We start from the raw sequence: 22,697 nt of genomic DNA, 5'->3' as shown, positions 1-22,697 counted from the left end.
TAAACATTCAAATATGTGTGTTAAATATTAACATGTGTCAAACATGTAACTTTTACCTGTAATCCAAATTTTTGGCTCTTTTTGAAAAGTCTTCCTATCTGGCAGCCCCCTGAGTCCCACTAGCCCATTAAGGTGAGCTAGTGCTTTTGTGTTTGCCGGAACCCTCGCCCCCTGTTTGTATGAACTGCATGAGGTTCATTGACTCACCTGTGTCTCACCTGCCTGGACCCAGGACCCGTGTGAGTTAACCCCCTCAGGGCAAAGCTGCCCCTGCCCAGCTGGGGGACAGTCGCCCCTCTGTAAGGGGGTCCTGCAGCCTCTGCCAACTACACGTAGAGGTGTTCCAATCCCAGCCCCTGCCACACCCTGGAGGCATAACTTGGAGTTGGCTTTGGAGCCTGGTTCCTCATCTGAGACACGGGAGCTGTAAGAGGTGCCCTAGGCAGGCTGGACGAGGCGGGCCAGGCTGGACGAGGCGGGCCAGGGAAAGTGCTCAGTGGAGCGGCATGTGGGAAGCACTGAGAGTCCAGGCTGAGTGAGCCCAGGCAAGCCAGGTCACCTCCGTTTCCCTGGGCTGGTGATGCCTTCCTAGCAAGTGTAGAGGGAGGATTCCAGGCAATGGCAGAGCATCACATCCCGGGAGGTGGTCCCCATGATGAGCAGGGGCTGCCCTAGGAGGGGCGGAGCTGGCCGAGTGTAGAGAACTGGGATGGTTCTGGGGGCCATGCTCGGATGGAGCCCTCACCTACTCTGCCCTGCCTATGGCTGGTACCGTCTCATCCCCTGGGTGTCAGATCAGATGGCCCTTCTGCTGAGAAGCCTCGCCTGAGCTCCGTAGCCCAGCCCACCTGCTCCCCATCCCAGGTGTGCTCAGCCCACCTGCCTGGCTCAGCTCTCCCTAAAATTCTTGTGTTGGCTTTCTGTCTGCTTTTCCTCTCCTGACTCCATCCAGCCGGCCTTGAGGCCCATCGAGGGCAAGGCCTGGGCTGTTTGGTGTTACCTGGCTATGCCCACGGAAGCAGGTGCTTGTGAAGAAAGAGAAATCACCTGTTTCAATGAGACTTAGTTTTCCTTCTAGTTGTGTGTATGTGGTTTTTTGTTGTTGTTGTTTGTTTTTTATTGACACTGTCCACATTCTGGGATTACATCAGAAAGGCTTTGTCTTTTAGGGAGTGGTTTAGATCTGCGTGTGTGTCCCTCTCCCTGTTGAGGCTAAAAAGGGAGTTGATTTATTTGTACCCAGTCAAACAAATTGGGGGAGCCTGGAGGCTGCCTCTGCGGAGACGTGTTTGGGAGCGAGTCTGTGTATGAAAGTGTGGTAGGTGCCAGGCCCCACCCCAGCAGCTGGGCTCCTGCTGGCCCTGTTAGGGAGCTCTTGGCCCATTTTACAGATAAGAAGGCTGAGGCTTCAGGTGTTCAGGGGACTTGCCTAGGGGGGTCTTCCTGCTGGTAAGTAGCAGATGGAGACTGGCGGCCAGATCTGTGTAATGAGCAAACTCATGCTTTCTGCCTCCCTGAGCACCGGACGCCGTGCAGGACTTGGAGTGAACATTCAGGAAGTATCTGTTAGGGAGGGAAGCCTCACCTCCTTAGGATGGACTTGAGCAAATCTCTTCTGAGTCTTCAGACTCATTTCATGTAAATGGATGTCTGTTGCACACACACCAAGTGCCAGGCCTGGGGATACAGCAGACACAGGCCCTGCCCAGAGCTGCACAGTCGGGAGACAAGAGCGGACCCGATGAAGTAATTCATTCCAAGTGGGAGGAAAGGGGTGTCAGGGCTGCCCTGAGCCTTATGGGCAGGTATGGTGGGCTCTGCACAAGGGTGGGGATTCACAGAAGGTCTCCCTGAGGAAGTGAGATTGGTACAGACAGGGGAGGGGAAAAGCATTCCAGGCAAAGGGAACAGCCTGTGCAAAGGCTCAGAGTAGAGTGTGTGGTTCCCTCAAGGATTGGAAAGATCCTCCTGTCCTAGAGCCAAGAGAGCTTGGTGGGGAAAGTGGAAGAGATGAAGCCAGAGTGCCGAGCAGGGCAGCCTACAGGGCCCGGGCCAGGAGCCCAGATGCCGTGCTGAGGAGGAGGGGAGAGGCTCGCCTTCCTGAAAGCTCCCACTGGGTGAGGTACAGGGAGAGGGTTGGAGGAGATGTGGACAAGCAGGGACCATGGTGGTCCAGGCTGAGTGACCCCTGCAGACCTTGCAGAGCTGGGGGGATTGTGCTCGTTTCCACGATAGGAAGCGTGGCTTTGGGAAGTCAAACCTGCAGCAGAGCATCAGGAAGGAGGGCGTTCTGTGCCTGAGACCTCGCAGGGGACCTATGGAGCTCAGCTCCCAGGGCTGGAGGCCAGAGGGCCCGTGGATGGAGCTGGACAGAGGTGAGCCCTGTCTCTGGCTCCGGGGGCGGGGGACCTGGCACGTCTGGAACAGGGAGTGAGGGTCCCCCGGCCAGGGGGCTGTGTCCTCTGCTCTCGGGCTCCTGTCTTTCTGCAGAGTCCTTCCTCCCTGCCCCCAGAGACTTATGTTCTCGTTGGTCCCTCTCACGCTCCAGGCCAGCCTGCGCTCTTCCAGGGCCCTGGCGGGAAGAGTGCTGACCCTCCCCTCCGAGGACAGCTTTCCACGCCCACGGGGTCTCCACATCTCACCACTGTCCACCGGCCACTGCCCCCCAGCCGTGTCATTGAGGAGCTGCACAGGGCACTGGCCACCAAGCATCGCCAGGACAGGTGAGGCCCTCTCCCTGCCAGTAAGGAGACCTGTGTGCCCGAATCCCCATCGGCCTTGTGGTGTACCCTATGTAGTCACGGGGCCCCCGGGCTGGGCTCTGTGCACTGCTGTCACTGTCCTGAAATTGTTAATTTTTGGACAAGAGCCCCACTTTTTTACTTCGCACCGGGCTCTGGTCTTGGCTGCCACATTCTGGGAGAGGACGTTCACGGGTGGGAGCCTGGCCACTGAGTCCCTGCGTTTCTCCCGGGGGATCGAGCGCCCGTGGAAGAGAAGTAGCTGTCACGCTGTCCCAGACCCTGAAGACTTTGAGTTTTCGTTAGCAGGAGGACAAAGCCTGTTCCTGAAGCTTACTCTTTTATCTTTGACCTCACGTGTCCATAGAGAAAGAGAAGTGATCGGTGGAGGGCAAAGCAGCCAGCTAACGGGGCGCACGTAGGGCTTGGCAGAAGCACCGCACGAGCGCAGTGCCCTTCCCGGTTCTGGGGAGTCCCGGAGCCGCACCCCTACGGTGCGGAGCGCGGCCGGCTTCCCACGCACAGGCCTGCGCTCTTCAGGACCAAGCGTGCGCTGTCTGGGGCTGCTCGTCCTGCGCGTTCAGGACTGAAGCTAGGCGCCGCATGCATTTGGGGACCATCTTTGCAGCATCCTCGCAAGCCCCCAGGCCGGTTTTGCTGGGTCCTGCGGGGAAGCGGACCGCGCGTAACCCAAACTGTCTTCTGATTTAGTTTTCAAGGAAGGGACAGTAAAGCGTCCCCCAAGAAGCGGGTGGACGTCCGCCTGTCGAGAACGTCCAGCGTGGAGCGGGGCAAGGAGAGGGAGGAGGCCTGGAGCTTCGATGGGGTCGCGGAGAGCAAGCGCACCACCGCCAAAGGGTCTGAGGAGAACAAGGAGAACTTGGTCGTGAATTCGGAACTCAAGGACGACCTGCTGGTGTATCAGGATGAAGAGGCACTGAACGACTCCATCATCTCTGGTGAGGAGAGCCCGGAGCCTGCGGGGTGCGGGGCCCCGTGGAGGCGGTGCTCCCCCCGGGTAGTGCGGAGGAGGGACAGGGCGAGGGCCTGCACCTCTGAGGATGAGCAGGGCTGCCTGCCGACGGGCCCTGGGCTGGGACTAGGAGATGCTGAGTGAACCCGTTTTATTTTGGTAACTGCATGTTGATTTTCGTGTGTTTTTGAAAACACATAAAAGAGGCTCCGTGAGTAACTTTGAGAGCGTCGCTGCTTAGGAAGCCACGGCAGGAAGTCGTACAGGCGGCACTCGGAGGCCCAGTGTTTGGAAAATAGAGCAAAAATTGCTGCCAGGAAAGCGAGATGAGGTGAAGGAGGAGGGGAGAAGGAGTCGGCGGCCATCCCTGGTGCAGCGCCTGCTTGTGCGGGAACGCACGTTCCCAAGGCCATCAGAAGCCCAGCTCCAGGCCTGTCCTCACGGCCTGCTCCGGAGGTCAGAGTAACTGCTCCGTCTACCTTGAGGACTCAGGCTCAGGGAGTTAGAGCATCGCAGAGGCCCGTGGTGAAGGGGGAGGAGGGGCAGGCCAGGCCAAGCGAGCCCGGGAGGGTGCAGGCCAGGCCGGCTGTGCTGACTGCGGGCTCCTGGCCGGGGGCTCGGTCTCCTGCTGACTGTCACCACCGTGGGCAGAGAGCTCTGGGTGGAGGCCCCAGGGACCCAGCCCAGCAAGCTGCTTCTTGGGTGTCGGGTGGCAAATGGGGAAGGGGCTGACGTTGACCTTGGTCCTGAAGGGATGTGAGCATCAGCCACCGTGACCAGGTGGACCGAGCTCAGGGTTAGACAGCCACCGTGGCTGTCAGCCTTCCTGTCCCCTTGCATGCTTCTGAGCCTTTTCCACCCTGGCCAGTGAGGCAGTTCTAGGGGTGGGTGCCTTGGCGTGTGAGGAGCACCAGCGTTCTGTGCATTGGGAAGAGGCTGACTTTGATCACTGAACCAGAAACTTGGAGCCAGCCATTGGCCGAGGGGCTCTGGGCATGTCAGAGGAGCCTGCAGCCTGTGGACTTTGCCAAGCTTACCCAGCCCCAGAACTCTCTTCCTTGAACACCCATCAGCCTCTGAGGGATGGGGTCATGCGGGAGATGTCTGAGAACGGTGGGTGCAAACGAGGATGCCAGGCTGGTGCAGGTGCCCCCAAGCTCAGCACCAGCGATGCTGGGTGATTCTCTGGGGGGAGGGCTGCCCTGTGCCTTGGAGGGTGTTTAGCAGCACCTCTGGCCTCTACCCCCTGGACCATGCTCCCTCCAGCTCTAGGGGTGGATCTTGTCTGCCTCTTCGGCTGCTGGCGGCTCCAGGCTCTCCTGGGCTTGGCAGCTGCTTCCTCCAGTCTCTGTCTCTGTGGTCACATTCCTTTCTCCTCTGCTCCCTGGGCCCTCTCCCTCCCTCCCATCCAAGTACTAACCAGGCCCCATCCCACTTAGCTACCAAGATCAGGCGAGCTAGAGCATGTCCAGGGTGCTATGGCCGCAAACATGCCCTCTCCTTTTCTTACAGGGACACTAGTCATTGGATTTAGGGCCCATCTGGATAATCTTGGATGAATCTCCTCATTTTGATATCCTTAATTACATCTTGAAAAACATATTGCATCTTTTTTCCAAATAAGATCACATTCACAGATATAGGGTACACGTTTCTTTTGGGGTCACCATTCCACCTTCTCCAGCCACTTCCGATGGCGTAACATGCTCCTCGCTGAGCCACTGTGGTCTGATGGGAGCAGGGAGGGTAGAACTCCTAGAAACACTGTTGCTAATGTGCGCAGGCTCACTGCCAAGCTGCCTGGGAATGTGCTGCTCTTAACTGCATTTGCAAACCCTGAGCAGAGCATCCTCTCCTCCGTCCCCTCCTCCGTGCACACCAGTGTTCTGGGTTCATGATCAAGGCCTCACGTTCAACCCTAAGAACATCCTGCTGTGGGCTGGGCTTGTTGCACACACCATCAGGAATATCTGGAGATTCCAGTCTTCTGCAAATTGAGCCTCTGGGTGCTCCTCCCAGGTGCCTGATATGGGGTTCCCAAAGCATGGAAATCCAGTGTGGAAAGTGGTTTCCTTGCTTTTACACATTCTCCTATGTGTTCGTGATTCTCTCCAAGTTAAGAACCTCTCAGATAAATCACTTGGAGGAAAAAAATTCTATTTTGGTTCTAGAAAAAGTCTAGAAGTGTTACTTTTAGAAGGACTGTTACTCACAGTGGGAAAGGCCCATGAATGTATTCTGCTTTGCCTGGTAGGATGACAGTGACAAGGATCAGCTATTTGCTTCTCTTGGGTTCAAGAAGTTTTGCGGGCATTGTCCTGTCCCATGTGAACAGTCCAAAGATGTGTCACCCTGAATTCTCTAATGAGGTGGCATCCTATGCATCAGTGTTAGAATTTCATTTCTAAGAGCTGGTGGTGGCCTCATCCAAGGCAGGTTACCTTGTGAATTAGCTGGAAGGCTATCCTACTTGACTAGTTGTAGTGAAAAATGTATCTGTTGTACTCTGAGTCTGACAGTTGGATTTCTGTGCAGAGCAAATAAAATGTCTTGGTCAGCACAGGAAGAGTGTGACAGACCACGTGGGATGCTTGGTGCCCGCCTGCAGCGTGCACAGCTACCTTCCCAGGTGTGTGCAATCAGTGCTGGGTAAAAACAGGACGCCAAGAACGTTCTCAGGCTCGTCAACGGTGAATTTTGAAGATTTAATTTTTTAAAAGCAGTTGTAGGTTCACAGGAAAATTAGAGAAAGTTGCAGAGGCTTCCACGTGCATCCGCAGCCCCGCGCCTGCATAGCCTCCCTGATACCAGCATCACTCACCGGAGGGATGCCTTTGTTACAGATGACAAACTTACACTGACCCCTTCTCCCCCAAAGGGTTCGCTCTTGATGTTGTGCCTTCTGTGGGTTTAGACAAATGTACACTGACTTGTGTCTATCATGATATTATTCATTCACTGCTCCAAAAATCCTCCGTGCTCCCCGTTCATCCCTCCTACCCCCGCAACCACTGATCTTTTTATTGTCTATAGTTTTACTTTTCAAGAATGTCATATAGTTGGAATCATATAGTGTGTATCCTTTCCAGATGGGCTTCTTCCACTTAGTAATGTGCAGGTAAGTTTTCCTCCATGTCTTCAGGGCTTGATAGCTCATGTCTTTTTAGTGCTGAGTAATATTCCATTGTCTGGATGGACCACGGTTTATCCATCCCCTACTGAAGCACATCTCTTCGTTCCTTCCAAGTTTTGGCGATTATGAATAAAGCTGATATAAAAACCCATGTGCAGTTTTTCGTGTGGACGTGATTTTCACCTCCTTTGGGTAAATACCAAGGAGTGAGATTGCTAGAGTGGTATGGTCATACTATGTTTAGATTTGTAAGAAACCATCAAGCTGTCTTCTAAAGTGGCTGCGCCGTTTTGCATTCCCGGCAGCATGAATGAACTCTTGCTGCTCCACATCCTCGCCCGCGTCTCGTGTCATCAGTGCTCTGGATTTTGGCCCTTCTCGGAGCTGTGTGGTGCTACCTCACTGTTCTAATTTGCATTTCCCTGAAGACCTATAATGTGGAGCATCTCTCTATATGCTCACTTGCTACCTCTGTATCTTCTTTGGTGGGATGTCAAGGTTTTGGACTCATTTCTTATCAGGTTATCTGTTTTCTTAGGGTGAGTTTTAAGAGCTGTTTATATTTTGGATGACAGTCCTTTCAGATGTAACTTTTGCAGATATTTCTCCCAGTCTGTGTCCTGTCTTATTCTCCTGACGTTGTCTTTCACGGAGCAGAAGTTTCTAATGGAGGCTAGCTTATTGATGATTTTTGTCATGGATTGTGCTTTGGGCAATGTATCTGAAAGGACATCACCATATTCAAGTTCACTTAGGTTTTCTCATGTTATCCTCTAAGAGTTTTATAGCTTGGAATCTTACAGTTAGGTGTGTGACCTATTCTGTGAAGGTTATATGATCTGTGTCAGGATTCTTTTTTTTTTTAACATGTGACTGTCCAGTTCTAGCTAATTTGCTAATTTAAATTAATTTAGAATTTTTGTGTTTCATTTAAATTTAATTTAGCATAAACATTTAAAATTTAACAATTTAGCATTTTTAAACTTTTGTTTTTTTTACGTAGGTTCCACACCCAGCATGGGCTTGAACTCATGACCCTGAGATCAAGACCTGAACTGAGATCAAGGGTCAGACGCTTAACCAGCTGAGCCACCCAGGCGTCCCTAAAATTTATTTAACAGCTTAAATAATTGTTCTTAAATATATTATTGAGGATTTTTGCATCTGTGTTCATGAGAGATACTGGTCTGTAGTGTTTTTTCTTCCTGTAATGTCTTTGGTTTTATTAGGGTAATGCTGGCCTCAGAATGAGTTAGCATCCTATCCTCAGCTTCTGTCCTCTGCGAGAGATTGCACAGAATTGGTATAATTTCCTTAAAATTTCAACAGATTTCACCAGTAAACTCATCTTAGCCTAGTGCTTTCTGTTTGGAAGGTTATTAATTATTGATTCAATTTATTTAATAGATACAGGCCTGTTCAGATCATCTGTTTATTCTTGTGATTTTGGACAGATTGTATCTTTCAAGGAATTGGTCCATTTCCTCCAGGTCATGCAATTTGTGGGAATCGAGTGATTTGTAGTATTTCTTTATTCTTTTAATGTCTATGGGATCTGTAATGATGTTCTTTCTTTCATTTCTGATATTAGTAATCAGTGGCCTCTTTTTTTCTTAGTTATCTTGGCTGGAGGCTAATCAATTTTATTGATCTTTTCAAGGAACCAGCTTTTGGTTTCATTGACTTTTCTCTATTGATTTGTTATTTTGAATATCACAGATTTCTGCTTATTTCTCTCCTCCTTCTTACTATGGATTTAATTTATTCTTCTTTTTCTAGTTTCCTAAGATAGAAACTTAAATTACTAATTTTAGATCTTCTTTTCTAATCCATGCATTCAGTGCTATAAATTTCCCTCTAAGCTATGCTTTTACCACATCCCAGAAATTTTGATAAGTTGTGTTTTCATTTTCATTTAGTTCAAAATATTTTAAAATTTCTGTTGAGATCTCTTTTTTGACTCATGTATTGTTTAGAAGCGTATTATTTGACCTCCATATATACTGGGATTTTCCAGTTGCCGTTCTGTTACTGATTACTGGTTTAACTGCATCGTTTTCTGAGAGCAGACATTACATGATTTGTATTCTTTTAAATTTGTGAGGGTTTGTTTTATGGCCCAGAATGTGGTGTATCTTGGTGAATGTTCCATGTGACCTTGAGAATAATGTGTATTCTGCTCTTGCTGGATGAAGTCGTCTATGGGTGTCAGTTGTACCCAGTTGGTCGTCGGTTCAACCAAGTCCTTGCTGATTCTCCATTCCTGGATCTGCCCACTTCTCAGATAAGGGTGTTGGAGTCTCAGTTATGATAGTGTGCTCATCTACCCCTCCTTGCAGTTCTGTTTTAGTCAAAGAGTTTGACATGCTGTTGTTAGGTGCATACTTGTTAAGAACTGTTATGCGTTCTTTGAGAATCGGTCCCTTTATCATATGGAATGCCCTCCTTATCCCTGACAACCTTCCTTGCTTTGAAACCTGCTCTTCTAAAATTAATGTAGTTACTCCTATTTTCTTTTGATTCGTGTTATCATGGTATATTTCTCTCCATCCATTTACTCTTAATCTGTGTCTTTATATAGTAGTTTCTCTAGACAACATAGAGTTGAGTCTTAGTTTTTGATCCACTCTGACAATCTCTGCCTTTTAATTGGTGTATTTAGGCCATTGATATAGTTGGATTAATATCTACCATATTTGTTACTGTTTTCTATTTATTGCCCTTGTTCTTTGTTCTTCTACCATTTGTGGTTTTATTTTTTTATATCATTTTAATTCCAATATAGTTAATATATAGTGTTATATTAGTTTCAGGTATACAATATAGTGATTCAATGCTTCCAGACATCACCGGGTTCTCATCACCACAAATGCACTCCTTAATCTCCATCACCTGTTTTACCCACATCCCCATCCACCTCCCTGCTGGTAACTATCAGTTTGTTCTCTAGTCAAAAGTCTGTTTCTTGCTTTGTCTCTTTCCTTGCCTTTGTTCATTTATTTTGTTTCTTAAATTCCACACATGAGTGAAATCATATGGTATTTGTCTTTTTCTGACTTATTTCACTTACCATTATACCCCCTAGCTCCATCCATTTTGTTGCAGATGGTAAGATTTCATTCTTTTTTTATGGCTGAATAATATATATTGTATATGTACACCACTTCTTCTTTACTCATCTATTGCTGGACATTGAGCTGCTTCCATAGTTTGGTTATTGTAAATAATGGTGCAGTAACATGAGGTTGCATGTATCCTTTCAAATATAGTATTTTTGTATTCTTCGGGTAAATACTCTGTAGTGTGATTACTGGATCATATGGTAGCTCTATTTTTAATTTTTTGAGGACCTTCCATAGGGTCTTCCACAGTGGCTGCAACAGTTTGCATTCCCACCAACAGTGCACAAGGGTTCCTTTTTCTCCACATCTTCACCAACAATTATATTTTGTTTTTTGATTTTAGCCATTCTGACAGGTGTGAGGTGAAATCTCCTAGTGGTTTTGATTTGCATTTCCCTGATGATGAGTGATGTTGAGCATCTTTTCATGTGTCTGTTGGCCATCTTTATGTCTTTTTTGGAAAAAATGTCTGTGTCTTCTTTTTTTTTAATTGGATTGCTTTTTTGGTGTTGGGTTGTATAAGTATATATTTTAGATACTAATCTTTTATAAGGTATGTCATTTGCAAAAATTTTCTCCCATTCAGTATGCTGTCTTTTACTTTTTGTTGGTTGTTCCCTTTGCTGTGCAGAAGCTTTTTATTTTGACGTAGTCCTAATAGTTTATTTTTGCTTCTGTTTCCCTTGCCTCAGGAGACCTATCTAGAAAAATGTTGGTATGGCCGATGTCAGAGAAATTAGTGCCTGTGCTCTCTTCTAGAATTTTTATGCTTTTAGATCTCACATTTAGGTCCCTAATCCATTTTGAGTTTATTTTGTGTATGGTGTAAGAAAGTGGTCCAGTTTCATTCTTTTGCATGTAGCTGTCCAGTTTTCCCAACACCATTTGTTGAAGGGACTCTTTTTCCCATTGTATATTCTTGCCTCCCTTGTCAAAGATTGACCATATAATTGTGGGTTTATTTCTGGGTTTTCTTTTCTGTTCCACTGATTTGTGTGTCTATTTCTGTACTGTTTGATTACTACCTCTTTGTAATATATCTTGAAATCTGGAATTGTGATGCATCCAGCTTCATTTTTCTTTTTCAAGATTGCTTTGGCTATTCGGGGTCTTTTGTGGTTCCATACAAACTTTAGGACAGTTCTGGTTCTGTGAAAAATGCTGTTGGTATTTTGATAGGGATTATGTTAACTCTGTAGATTGCTTTGGGTAGTATGGACATTTTAACAATATTTGTTCTTCCAATCCATGAGCATGGAATGTCTTTCCATTTATTTTTGTCATCTTCAATTTCTTTCATCAGTGATTTTTAGTTTTTGGAATACAGGGCTTTCACCTCCTTGGTTAGGTTTATTCCTAGGTATTATCTTTGGTGTAATTGTAAATGGTATTTTTTTTTTTAAATTTCTCTTTCTGCTACATTATTGTTAGTGTATAGAATTGCAACAGATTCCTGTACATTGATTTTATATTCTCTGACCTTAATGAATTCATTTATCAGTTCCAGTAGTTTTTTATGGAGTCTATTTTAAATAGAGTTTTCTTTATACAGTATCATGTCATCTGCAAATAGTGAAAGTTGTACTTCTTCATTACCAATTTGGATGCCTTTTATTTCTTTTTGTTGTCTGATTGCTGTGGTTAGGACTTACAGTACTATGTTGAATAAAGTGGTGAGAGTGGACATCCCTGTCTTCTTCCTGACCTTAGGGGAAAAGCGCTCGGTTTCTCTCCATAGAGTGTTCACTATGGGTTTTTTGTTTAAGGCCTTTATTATGTTGAGGTATGTTCCCTCTAAACTTTGTTGAGGGTTTAGGTTTTTTTTTTTTTCTCTGAGATTTATTTACTTATTTGAGAGCGAGCACATGAGTGGTGGGAAGAGCAGAGGGAGAGGGACAGACTCTGTGCTGAGTCTGGAGCCCAACGTGGGGCTCAATCTCACGACCCCGAGCCAAAATCAAGAGTTGGACACTTAACTGACTGAGCCACCCAGGCACTCCTGTTGAGGGTTTTGGTTTTTTTTTTTTAATCATGAATGGATTTGTGCTTTTTCAAATGGTGAATGATTTTTTTAATGTATTGTTGGATTCGGTTAGCTGATATTTTGTTGAAGATTTTTGCATCTATGTTCATCAGCGATATTGGCCTGTAGTTCTCTTTTTGTAGTGTCTTTATCTGGTTTTGGTATCACGGTAATGCTGGTCTCCTAGGAAGAATTTGAAAGCTTTCCTCCACTTTTATTTTCTGGAGTAGTTTGAGAAGAATGTGTATTAATTCTTCTTTAAATGTATGGTAGAATCCACCTATGAGACCATCTGGTTCCGAACTTTTGTTTTTTGGGAGTATTTTGATTACTGATTCAATGTCCTTGCTGGTAATCTGTTCAAATTTTCTATTTCTTTCTGATTCAGTTTTAGTAGGTTATATGTTTCTAGGAATTTATCCATTTCTTCTAGTCTGTCCAATTTGTTGGTGTATAATTTTTCATAATTTTTTTTTTTTAGTCCTTTGTATTTCTGTGTTACCAGTTATTTCTCCTCTGTCATTTGTGATTTTGAGTCCTCTTTTTTTTAATGAGTCTGGCTAGAGGCTTAGCAATTTTGTCGATCTTTTCAAAGAACCAGCTCCTGGTTTCATTGATCAATTCTATTTTTTTTTTTTAGTTTCTGTATCATTTATTTCTGCTCTAATCTTTATTATTTCCTTCCTTCTACTGGTTTTGGGTTTTGTTCTTTTTCTAGCTCATTTATGTGTAAACTTAGGTTGTTTAAGAATTTTCTTCTTGAGGTACACTCGTATTGCTATAAACTTCCCTCTTAGAACTTCGCGGCATCCCAAAGATTTTGGATTGTTGTGTTTTCATTTTGATGTGTTTCCGTGTCCTTTTTAATTTCTTTTATTTCGTAGTTAACCCAGTCATTCTTTAGTAGCATGTTATTTTACTTAAATGTATTTTAGCTCTTTCCAGACTTTCTCTTCTGATTGACTTCTAGTTTCATAGCATTGTGGTCAGAAAAGATGAATGGTATGACTTCAGTCTTTTTGAGTTTGTTGAGACTTGTTTTGTGGCCCTAATATGTGACCTATTCTGGAGAATGTCCCATGTGAACTTGAAAAGAATGTGTTTTCTGCTGTTTTAGCATGGAATGTTCTGAATATATTTGTTAAATCCATATGGTCCAGTGTGTCATTCAAAGTCATTGTTTCCTTGTTGATTTTCCATTTGGGTGCTCTGTCCATTGATGTAAGTGGGGTGTTAAAGCCCCCTATTATTATTGTATTATCAGTTAGTTTCTTTATGTTTGTTGTTGGCTATTTTATATATTGGGGTGCTCCTATGTTGGGTGCATAAATATTTACAGTTGTCCTATCTTCTCGTTGGATTGTCCCCTTTATGATTATATAGAGTTTTTCTTCATCTCTTGTTACAGTCTTTGTTTTAAAGTCTATTTTCTCTGATAAAAGTATTGCTACCCCAGCTTTCTTATCACATCCTGCATGATAAATGTCTCTCCATCCCTTCACTTTCAATCTGCAGATGTCTTTAGGTCTGAAATGAGTTTCTTGTAGGCAGCATATAGATGGTTTTTTTCTTTTTTTTTTTTTAATCCATTCTGTCACTCTAGGTCTTCTGATTGGAGCATTTAGTCCACTTATATTCAGTATAATTATTGATAGTATGTATTTCCATTTTGTTACTTGTTTTATGGGTGTTTTTACAGTTCCTACCTCTTCCTTTCTTTTCTTGCTCTCTTTTCTCATGATTATTTGGCTTTCTTTGGTGATATACTTGGATTCATTTCTCTTCATTGTTTGCATATCTATTACTTGTTTTTGATTTGTGGTTACCATTAAGTTTGTATATAACCTCTTCTGCATATAGCAGACTATATTAAGTTGATGGTCACTTAACTTTAAATCCATTCTTTACTCTTTTTCCTGCCATGTCTTAAGTATATGGTGTCATACTTAACATCCTTTTATTTTGTGAGTCCCTTGACTCATTTTTACAGATGTTTTTACTGCTTTTGTGCTTCCTACTTTACTTATGGTCTTTCCTTTCCACTCAAAGAGTCCCCTTTAACATTTCTTGTAGGCCTGGTTTAGCAGTGACAAGTTCCTTTAACCTTTGTTCATCTGGGAAACTCTTTATCTCTCCTTCTTATTCTGAATGATAGCCTTGCTGGATATTCTTGGCTGCAGATTTTTCCCTTTCAGCATTTTGAATATAGCATGAAATTCCATTCTGGCCTGCAAAGTTTCTACTGAAAAATCAGCTGTTAGCCTTATGGGGTTTCCCCTTGTATGTAACTGTCTTCTTTTGCTGTTTTAAAATTCTCTATCTCTACTTTTTGTCATTTTCATTACTGTGTGTCTTGGTGTGGTCCTCCTTGGGTTGATTTTGTTGGGGGATCTTTGTGCCTCCTGGATCTGGATATCTGTTTCCTTCCCCAGATTATGTAAGTTTTCAGCTATTATTTCTTCAAATAAATTTTCTGCTCACTTTTCTCTCTCTCCTTCAGGGATCTCTATAATATGAATGTTACTATGCTTGATAGTGTCACTGAGTTCCCTGAGTCTATTCTCATTTTGCAAAAAAATTTTTTCCCTCACCTGCTAAGTTTGATTACTTTCCATTACTCTGTCATCCAGGCTGCTGATTTGTTCTTCTCCTTCCCTTAGCCTGCTATTTATTCCATCTAGTGTATTTTTTTTTTTTAAAGGTTTTATTTATTTATTTGACACAGAGAGAGAGACAGTGAGAGAGGGAACACAAGCAGGGGGAGTGGGAGAGGGAGAAGCAGGCTTCCCGCCGAGCAGGGAGCCCAATGCGGGGCTCGATCCCAGGACCCTGGGATCATGACCTGAGCCGAAGGCAGACGCTTAACGGCTGAGCCACCCAGGTGCCCCTCCATCTAGTGTATTTTTAATTTCATTTTTTGTGTTCATCTCTGATTGGTTCTTTTTTATCTCTTTGTTAAGGGTCTCACTGAGATCCTCCACTCTTTTCTCAAGTTTAGGGAGTGTCTTTATGATCATTACTTTAAATTCTCTATCCAGGGATAATACTTACATCCATTTCACTTAGGTCTCTTTGTTGTGGTTTTGTCCTGTTCTTTCATTTGGGATGTATCCTTTGTGTCCTCATTTTGTCTAACTCCCTTTTACGAAATTCTGCTTTGTCTACTGCTCTTGAACATAGTGGCCTTATGAAGAAGAGGTCCTGTAGTGCCCTGCAGTGCAGTGTCCCCTGTTCACCAGAACCTAATACCTCAGTGGTGTCTCCTATGTGTGTTGCATTGCACCCTGCTATTGTGGCTGAGCCACTTTTTCCTCAGTCCAGTCATTTGCAGTGATTCTCTTGGCTTGTTGTGGGCAGTGTTTGGTACCTGTGGTATTAGTGGGCCAGTCTGGGGCCTCCTTGGGCTTGAGTTGAGTCAAACCAGGCATTTGCCAGAGATGCAGTAGCACCAAACTGCAGGGTGCTTTCCCTATGTTGTCCCCTGAGATGCTTTTTTTGGTGGGCAGGGCCTGTAGTCAGACCAGATGTCTACCCCGAGCCCACTGTTGGGGGTCTGCAGTGTGACTGGTGTGTGTGGTTATCTTTCCCTCTGCCTGGGGCAGGAGTCTATTTGGAGTGGTGCTGGTCCCTGCCAGGGCTGCGTAGGCACTGCCAGGCTTGTGGCACCATTTTGGATGGTCTCTGGCCAAGAGCATATGGGAGGGTGTGGATCCACAAAGCAAGCAGGGTGAGATGCAGTGTTAGCAAGGTTTGCTTTGGTCTTCTGGAGGAAGGGACCTGCAGCACTGGGGCTGAGGCAGGCTTGGCTGGGGGGCGTGGATCCACTGAAGCATGGCAGGGACAGGGCGTGGGTAAGCAAGTTAGGAAGTGAGTATCGGTGCTGTGCTGGTTCCCACAGCTGGCAGTGTTCTTATGCTGTGGGGCAGGGGAGGGAGGTGGCTCCTGCCAGCTTCTTTGCTCCTGGAAGAGTCTCCCTGCAATCTCTGTCCCTCTAGAACATGCTCTGAGATGAGTAAATAACACTCCCTCTGGTATGCCCCAGGAGGCTTCTATGCTCTATCTCCATGGACTGTTTGATGTCCTGTCCCTTTAAGGGCTGGGACTCAGTTTTCTCCTGCCTCGTGATTTTTAAAATTCCAGGTTTTAAGACCCACTGGTTGTAAGAACTCAAGAAATTCAACCCTCTGGTTTTCAAAGCCAGAGGTTATGGGGAAATCACCTTCCCTGTGCAGGCCCGCTGCTGTGATAGTCTGTTTCTCTCCCTACTCTGGGCCTTCTCTACATTTAGTGGAGGAGTTTGTTCTGCCAGTCTTTGGATTTTCTGGGCTCTTTACACTGATGTGAATATTATCTAGTTGTATCCATGAATGAGGTGAGTTTAGGGTCCTCCTACTCTGCCATCTTCACAGCAATCTCTACCTTTTGTGGTTTTAATTCAGAATTTTATATAATTTCATTTTCTCTCCTTTCTTTACATAGCAGTTACACTTTTTCTTCATGGTTGCCCTTGAGTTTATGTATTTTATATAATATACATATAATCCAACTCCATTTTTAAATAATGCTAGACCACTTCACAGGTAGCATGAGTACCTTATAGTAACAAGATCATCCTGATTCCTTCCTCTGTCTTTTGTATCATCGCTGACCCTCCTTTCACTTACATAAAAGCACATATATACACATAAGGTATATACATAAGCATAAAAATATAATATGTTTGATATATACATAAGTATATGTACTTGAATACATAGTTGGTATTATTTTGAATAAACTATTATGTTAGATAAATTAAGAATAAGAAAAATAAGAGTTTTTCTGTCACCTTTACCTATTTCCTCTTGATGGTCTCCCTTTCTTTATGCAGATCCAAGTTTCTGGTCTCACTGTTTTCCTTCCCTAAAAAACTTCTTTTAACATCTCATGCAAGACAGGTCTATTGGCAACAAATCCCCTTGATCTTTGTTTGTCTTAGTAAGTCTTTGCATCTCCTTCACTTTTGAAGGATAATTTCTCACTTTTTATAAAATTCTAGGTTGGTGGGTTTTTTATCTAAACACTTTAAATATTTCATTTCATTCTCTTCTTGCTTGCATGGTTTCTGAGAAGCTGGGTAGAAATCTTTTCTTCATTTTTCTGTAGATGTTTTTTACTTCTGGCTTCTTACAGAATGTTTTTATTTTTGACTTTCTGTGGTTTGAAGATGTTATGCCAAAGCATAGTTTTTGTTTTGTTTTGTTTCTTTTTGGCATATACCCTGCTTGGTATTCTCTGGGATTCCTGGATCTGTGGTTTGGTGTTTGACATTAATTTGAAGAAATTCTCTGACATTATTATTATAAAGATTTCTTCTGTTCCTTCCTCTTTCTTCTTCTGGTATGCCAATTATGTGAATGCTGCTACTTTTGTAACTGTCAGTCAATCCTTGGATATTCTGTTATCTTGTTTTAGGTTTTTTTTTCTCTGCTTTTTGGTTTTTAAAGTTTCTGTTGAGATGTCCTCAAGCTGAGAGATTCTTTCCTTTACTGTGTCCATTCTACTAATAAGCCCATCAAAGGCATTCTTTGTTTTTGTTACAGTTTTTTATCTCTAGCACTCTATGTTCTTCTTTCATAGAATTTCCATCTCTCTGCTCACGCTACTCACCTGGTCTTGTGTGCTGTCTAGTTTATCCATTAGTGCCCTTAGCATGTTAATCAGGGTTGTTTTAAATTGCTGATGATTCCAACATCCCTGCCATACCTGGTTGATTTTGCCTTTTGGGATGCCTTGTAATGTTTTCCTGATAGCTGGACTTGACGCCTTGGGGAAAAGGAGTTGCTGTAAATAGGGCTTTGGTAACGCGGAGGGGGCGTGTTCTGTAGCCTGCGACTGGGTCTCACTGTGTCCGTGAGCCGTGCCTCTGGACTGTGAACCTCGCAAGTGTTTTTCGGTTTTATTTTCCACCTCAGGTGGGACTGGAGGGCTGTTGTGGGCTGGAGTCGGGTGTCTCCCTTCTGCCAGGTCACGTAGTTCTGATGATACCCCAGCGGGTTAGGCTCTGATGAACTAGTTTCCCCAGAGGGAGACCTTGTTAAGGAGAACAGAAGGTTCTGGGGTATTTCAGATCGCTTCCTCCCCTTTCCCCAGCTGGAGGGAAGCAGAAGCGGATTCTTTTTCTGACGTTCACTGTGGGAACCTGGTCGGGCTCCTGGTGGTAAAACCCCCAGTACAGTGGGGGCCCCTGTGACTTTGTAGTTTCTAACTCTCGGACTTGTCCACCTGAGCCTCCAGCAAGTCCTCAATTACCATTCAGGTTTTCCTGCCCTGGCGCTGGTTCCTGTGGAGGCTTCTGCCCATGAGTCTCTGCTCTGGAACCCGTGACTCAGTGTTCACCTGTCCGTCTCCATTCTTCGGAGTGGTGGTTGGCCCTGTGTCCTCCCTCTCTTTTGGATCCAAGAGGGGGTGGCAATTTTGAGTCTGTTCAGCTTTTTACTTGGTGTTAGAACAGGGTGGTGACTTCCAGGTTCCTTGTATGCTGACCTGGAAAGCACGTTTTGCTCACTCAGAGGTGAGTTTTACGAGGAACAGTTTTTATGCTGTTGCCACCCCAAGATTCAAGCTTAAAATCTGTCAAGAAATTTGTTTTTCCTCTTTCCTCCTATCTTGAACTCAGGGCCACATCTGCCTAACATGTCCACTGTCCCTGCACTGGCCCAGTGGATGGCACAGAGCAGGTGCTCAGGAGGTTGCTGGATGACGGGGAGGGGACAGCAAAGGACGGGGGGGCTTCACAGCGAGCAGGGCTGCAGGAGAAGGAGTTACCAGTGTGGGCGAGCACCTGTCCCAGAGCGTCCGCAGCAACCTGAGCCACTTGTCCCTTCGTGCCGATAGTCTCTGGCCCGGGTATTCCCCACGGCAGACTTGCAGAGCCAGGACGTTCATGTTGGGATGGAGCAGGTGCCCCCGCTCTCCCCACGTCGGGTGTCTGATTCTGTTTGGGCTGCTGTGACGAGATACCATGGACTCCGTGGCTTAAACAGCAGACATTTATTCCTCACAGTTCTGGAGGCTGGCAGGGCCAAGGTCAAGGTGCCAGCAGATGTAGGGTCTAGTGAGGGCCCCCTTCCTGGCTAGCAGGTGGCCATTTCCTTGCTGTGTCCTCAGTGGTGGAGGGACAGAGGGAGGAACAAGATGTCTTGAGTCTGTTTAAGAAGGGCTCGAATCCCATCACAGGGGCTCCATTCTCGTGACCTAAGCACCTCCTAGCACTATCCTAGATACTCAGTCTGGAGCATCAGGAATTTCGTGGTTGAGGGCTGGCTGTGCATTCAGAGGCACCTTCCTCGCTGGATTTACTGCGTGCACAGACTTTGTAGGGGTTGCAATCTCTCTACCTGCCAGGATGTATCCCTTCTAGCTCTGTGACCTTGGATGACTCCCTTAACCTCTCTGGGCCTCAGATACACCATCTGTAAAATGGGAGCGATAAGAGGGTTATCCTGATGGTTAAAAGGGACAGTTCACCCAGCGGAGTCCTGACTCCCTGTGCTCCGAGGGGTGTTGCACTAATAACCATCATCATCTCCATCATTGACAAGTGGGCAAGAACAGGGGAGAGCCCAGGTGCCACCATGCCCGGGATCTGAAGGAGTTTCGCCTCCAATTCTGTTGATATCCTATAGCTGATTTGTTCCTTACTCCCTCAGCCAATTCGTTAGTTTAACCAGAGTGTCAACGTCCCTGTGGCCAAGCAGGTATGTCCTCTGTTGGGAAGTGTAATCCATACATTTGTGTCCTTGGACATGGCTTTAGGATAGAACAAGGACATGGAGAATCAACAATTGCTGGGTGCCCTATTTGGCAAGTCAGGCTCAGGGGCCCTTTGTACTGGGGAGGAACACCTCGAGAAGGCCTCCGGTGGCACCTGCTGTGAACCACCTGTCCCTAACTGGGAGGGAGGACTCCCAGGTCTTAGCTTCCCTGTTCTAACTCCTGGTGACAGTTGGGCCTGCCTGGTCAGGTTGCCAGGGCACTGACGAGCCATCACCTGTGACCACCTGCAGGGCTCACGTGGTGGCTGCCATCGTCTGTGTCCTCATTGCTCCCCTTCATGTGAAAATGTGAAATCATGTTTGTCAGAGCCCCTGGATCCTGATGCCCATGCACCTTGTACCTGCAGGCATCCGGATGCCCTCACGTCATGTCCCTGACACCTAGCAGTTGCTCTGAGGCACCCCGCGTGCCCTAAGCATGGTGGCAGTGGACAGGGCCTCTGGGGAGGAGGTGGAGGCATGCACAGCCCCCCGGCTTTTGCTTGAGATGTAACCAGTACAGGGAGTGACTTGTGCACTTTGCCCCATGCCCTAATAGTACTCGCAGGGCTATTGCGTGTTCACCAAACTCCACATGCACGTCTGGTTGTGTTCCGCTCAGGGGGCGACGAGCTGCTGATTGTGTGAGCAGTGAGCGCTTCTCAGATTGTCCATGAGCATAGGAAGAGTGGCCCAGGGGTAACTGTTGCCCAGCTGTGCTCAGCACCAGCTGGTGGCAGTGATCGGTGAGGCGTGCTGACCCCAAAGGCTATTCTGTGGGGACAGTCAAGGTCAAAAGAGAAGCCCGAGGTGGCCGAGGGTGGACTGCATGCAGCCCGGGTACCTTGGACTCCAAAGCAGCACAAGACAGTGTGTGGAGACCCAGGGAGGGAAGTCCGCGTTCGCGTGCACTTTGGGGTCACAGCAGAGGGGTGGGACCCCCCTAAAGAGCTGTTGGAATTGTCCATGCTTGTGCTCTCTCTTCCAGCAACTTTGCTCCCAGGAATTTCTCCCCTGGCTCTCCTAGCACACTCATGCGCAATGGTTTATATGCACGAGGGTTTCTCTGCCTTGGTACTTGTCACATTTGGGGCTGGGGCGCCCCTGCTGTGGATGGCGGGACCCTGTGCACTGTAGGAGCATCCCTGGCCTTCCCACCCTCAGCGCCAGGAGCAGCCCACCCCCCATCTTGACATCCAGAAATGCCTGCAGATGTTGCCAAACGTCCCCGGAGGAGAGTAGCTGCCTTTGGTGGAGAAGCGCTGATGCCTCTGGATGTTCACGTGTAATGATTGTGATAGGAAAGTTGGAAACGCCCTGAGTGGGCATCAGTCAGGGACCAGTCAGGTTTTATCCCGTGTCTGCAGTGGACACACGCATTCAACCGAATGTTCCGGCTCGAGCATGAAGTGCATCCAAGCTGTATCGGGAGGTGATAGAACTTGAAAGTGGTTGTTTTTGTTAACTATGTAAAATTGCACACACGACCATATTCTATATTCTAAGGAAGAAAGAATAAAGGAGAAAGCAGACATTTTCTTTTCTTTTTTTTTTTTAAAGATTTTATTTATTTATTTGACAGAGACACAGCGAGAGAGGGAACACAAGCAGGGGGAGTGGGAGAGGGAGAAGCAGGCTTCCTGCTGAGCAGGGAGCCTGATGCGGGGCTCGATCCCAGGACCCTGGGATCATGACCTGAGCCGAAGGCAGATGGAAAGCAGACATTTTCTTACCCAGTATGATCGGGACCAACCAATTACATTTTAGTCAAAGCAGCTGATGGAAGTCAGAAATAGAAACCTGGTGTATACGCGTATTAATCATGTTCAAGGTAAAACGGAATGACAAAGGTCCGAGCACACACGAGTGCACTCTTCTCTGCCCCGGGCTGGGACCTCGATGGGGGTCTTCTAGCCAGAGCCCCAGGCCCCTGCAGGAAACACGCCCACTGTGTGTCTTTTGTGGCCTCCAGCTCAAGTTCTAGAAGACGGGGAGTGGAGGCTGAGGTGCTTCTCAAAGTGATGCGGGTGCTCACTCCTTCCCCACGGTTATTTCTTTCTGATTCTATTTAGGGGAGAAACAGTAAAATCTACGGTACCGTACTTGTTAACTTTGTAATGAGTACAAAGCAGTGTCCTCCTCAGGAGTGTTAGAGTGCTGATCGTTTCTCCCTCATGCTTACGAGGGACTTTTAGAGATGTACATTTACTTTGTACTCATTACAAAGTTAAGGATAACAAGAACTAGTGTAGTTTTTACTGTTTGTTTCTTTCCAAATCTGCTTAGGAAAGAGTCAGCTGTTTGCACGCATACAGGGCTAACAGAGAGGGATGTGTCTGCGTGTGAGGGCAGAGCCTCTTCCAGGAGGTCCCCCAGAGTTGCAGGTGGTCCTAGAGAGGGCCGGGGAGCGAGGGCAGGCGCGGCCGCCTGGCAGAGCACAGATGGGGTGAGAGCATCTCCCACAGGCACACGGGCCACACAGAGCGTGTGTGTGTGTGCACAGGCAAGAGACTGAGAGAATTCTGTGCGCATCTGGATCATTGTCCTCGGGCGTGGGACACCACGTCTGGCCAGTCTGTTCCCCACTTCAGGCAATGTTGTGAATGCATCCCTAGGAGAAAGTCCTGGAAGTAAATGCCAGGTTGGAATGTATGTGCCTTTTGCACTTGACCCTCGGTGGGGAAAGCACTGTGGGGGGGCCGTGTTGACATCCCCTCCCCAGGCAGAGCAGGAAGCACCCATTTCCCACAGTGCCTTCATGCATCCATTCCTGGGAATGAGAGGGGCAGGGAGAGGAGGAAACCTCCCAATGAACCAGGACAGAAGGGGTTGCAGGTGGTTTAAGACAGTTGTTAAAATTTCCACCTGTCTGTGCTGCTTGGCCTTTCAGAATGAGCCTGTCTTACTTT

General features: G+C 46.5%; 1 protein-coding gene across 2 annotated transcripts in view; it reads left to right on the top strand.

The window, feature by feature from the left end:
- PHACTR3 (phosphatase and actin regulator 3) overlaps positions 1-22,697 on the top strand; it is a 207,421-nt gene that overhangs the window by 133,897 nt on the left and 50,827 nt on the right. For both annotated transcript variants that reach the window (XM_032387744.1, XM_032387745.1), the window contains exons 6-7: positions 2,549-2,723; positions 3,453-3,700. In XM_032387744.1, the coding sequence (XP_032243635.1) occupies positions 2,549-2,723; positions 3,453-3,700 (423 nt within the window). The remainder of the gene's footprint in view (positions 1-2,548; positions 2,724-3,452; positions 3,701-22,697) is intronic.

Source organism: Phoca vitulina, unplaced genomic scaffold, assembly GCF_004348235.1.
Source record: "Phoca vitulina isolate PV1807 unplaced genomic scaffold, GSC_HSeal_1.0 scaffold50, whole genome shotgun sequence".
Classification (NCBI taxonomy): Eukaryota; Metazoa; Chordata; class Mammalia; order Carnivora; family Phocidae; genus Phoca; species Phoca vitulina.
The sequence above is the reverse complement of the archived record's forward strand: the minus strand, read 5'-3'. Positions and strand labels throughout refer to the sequence as shown.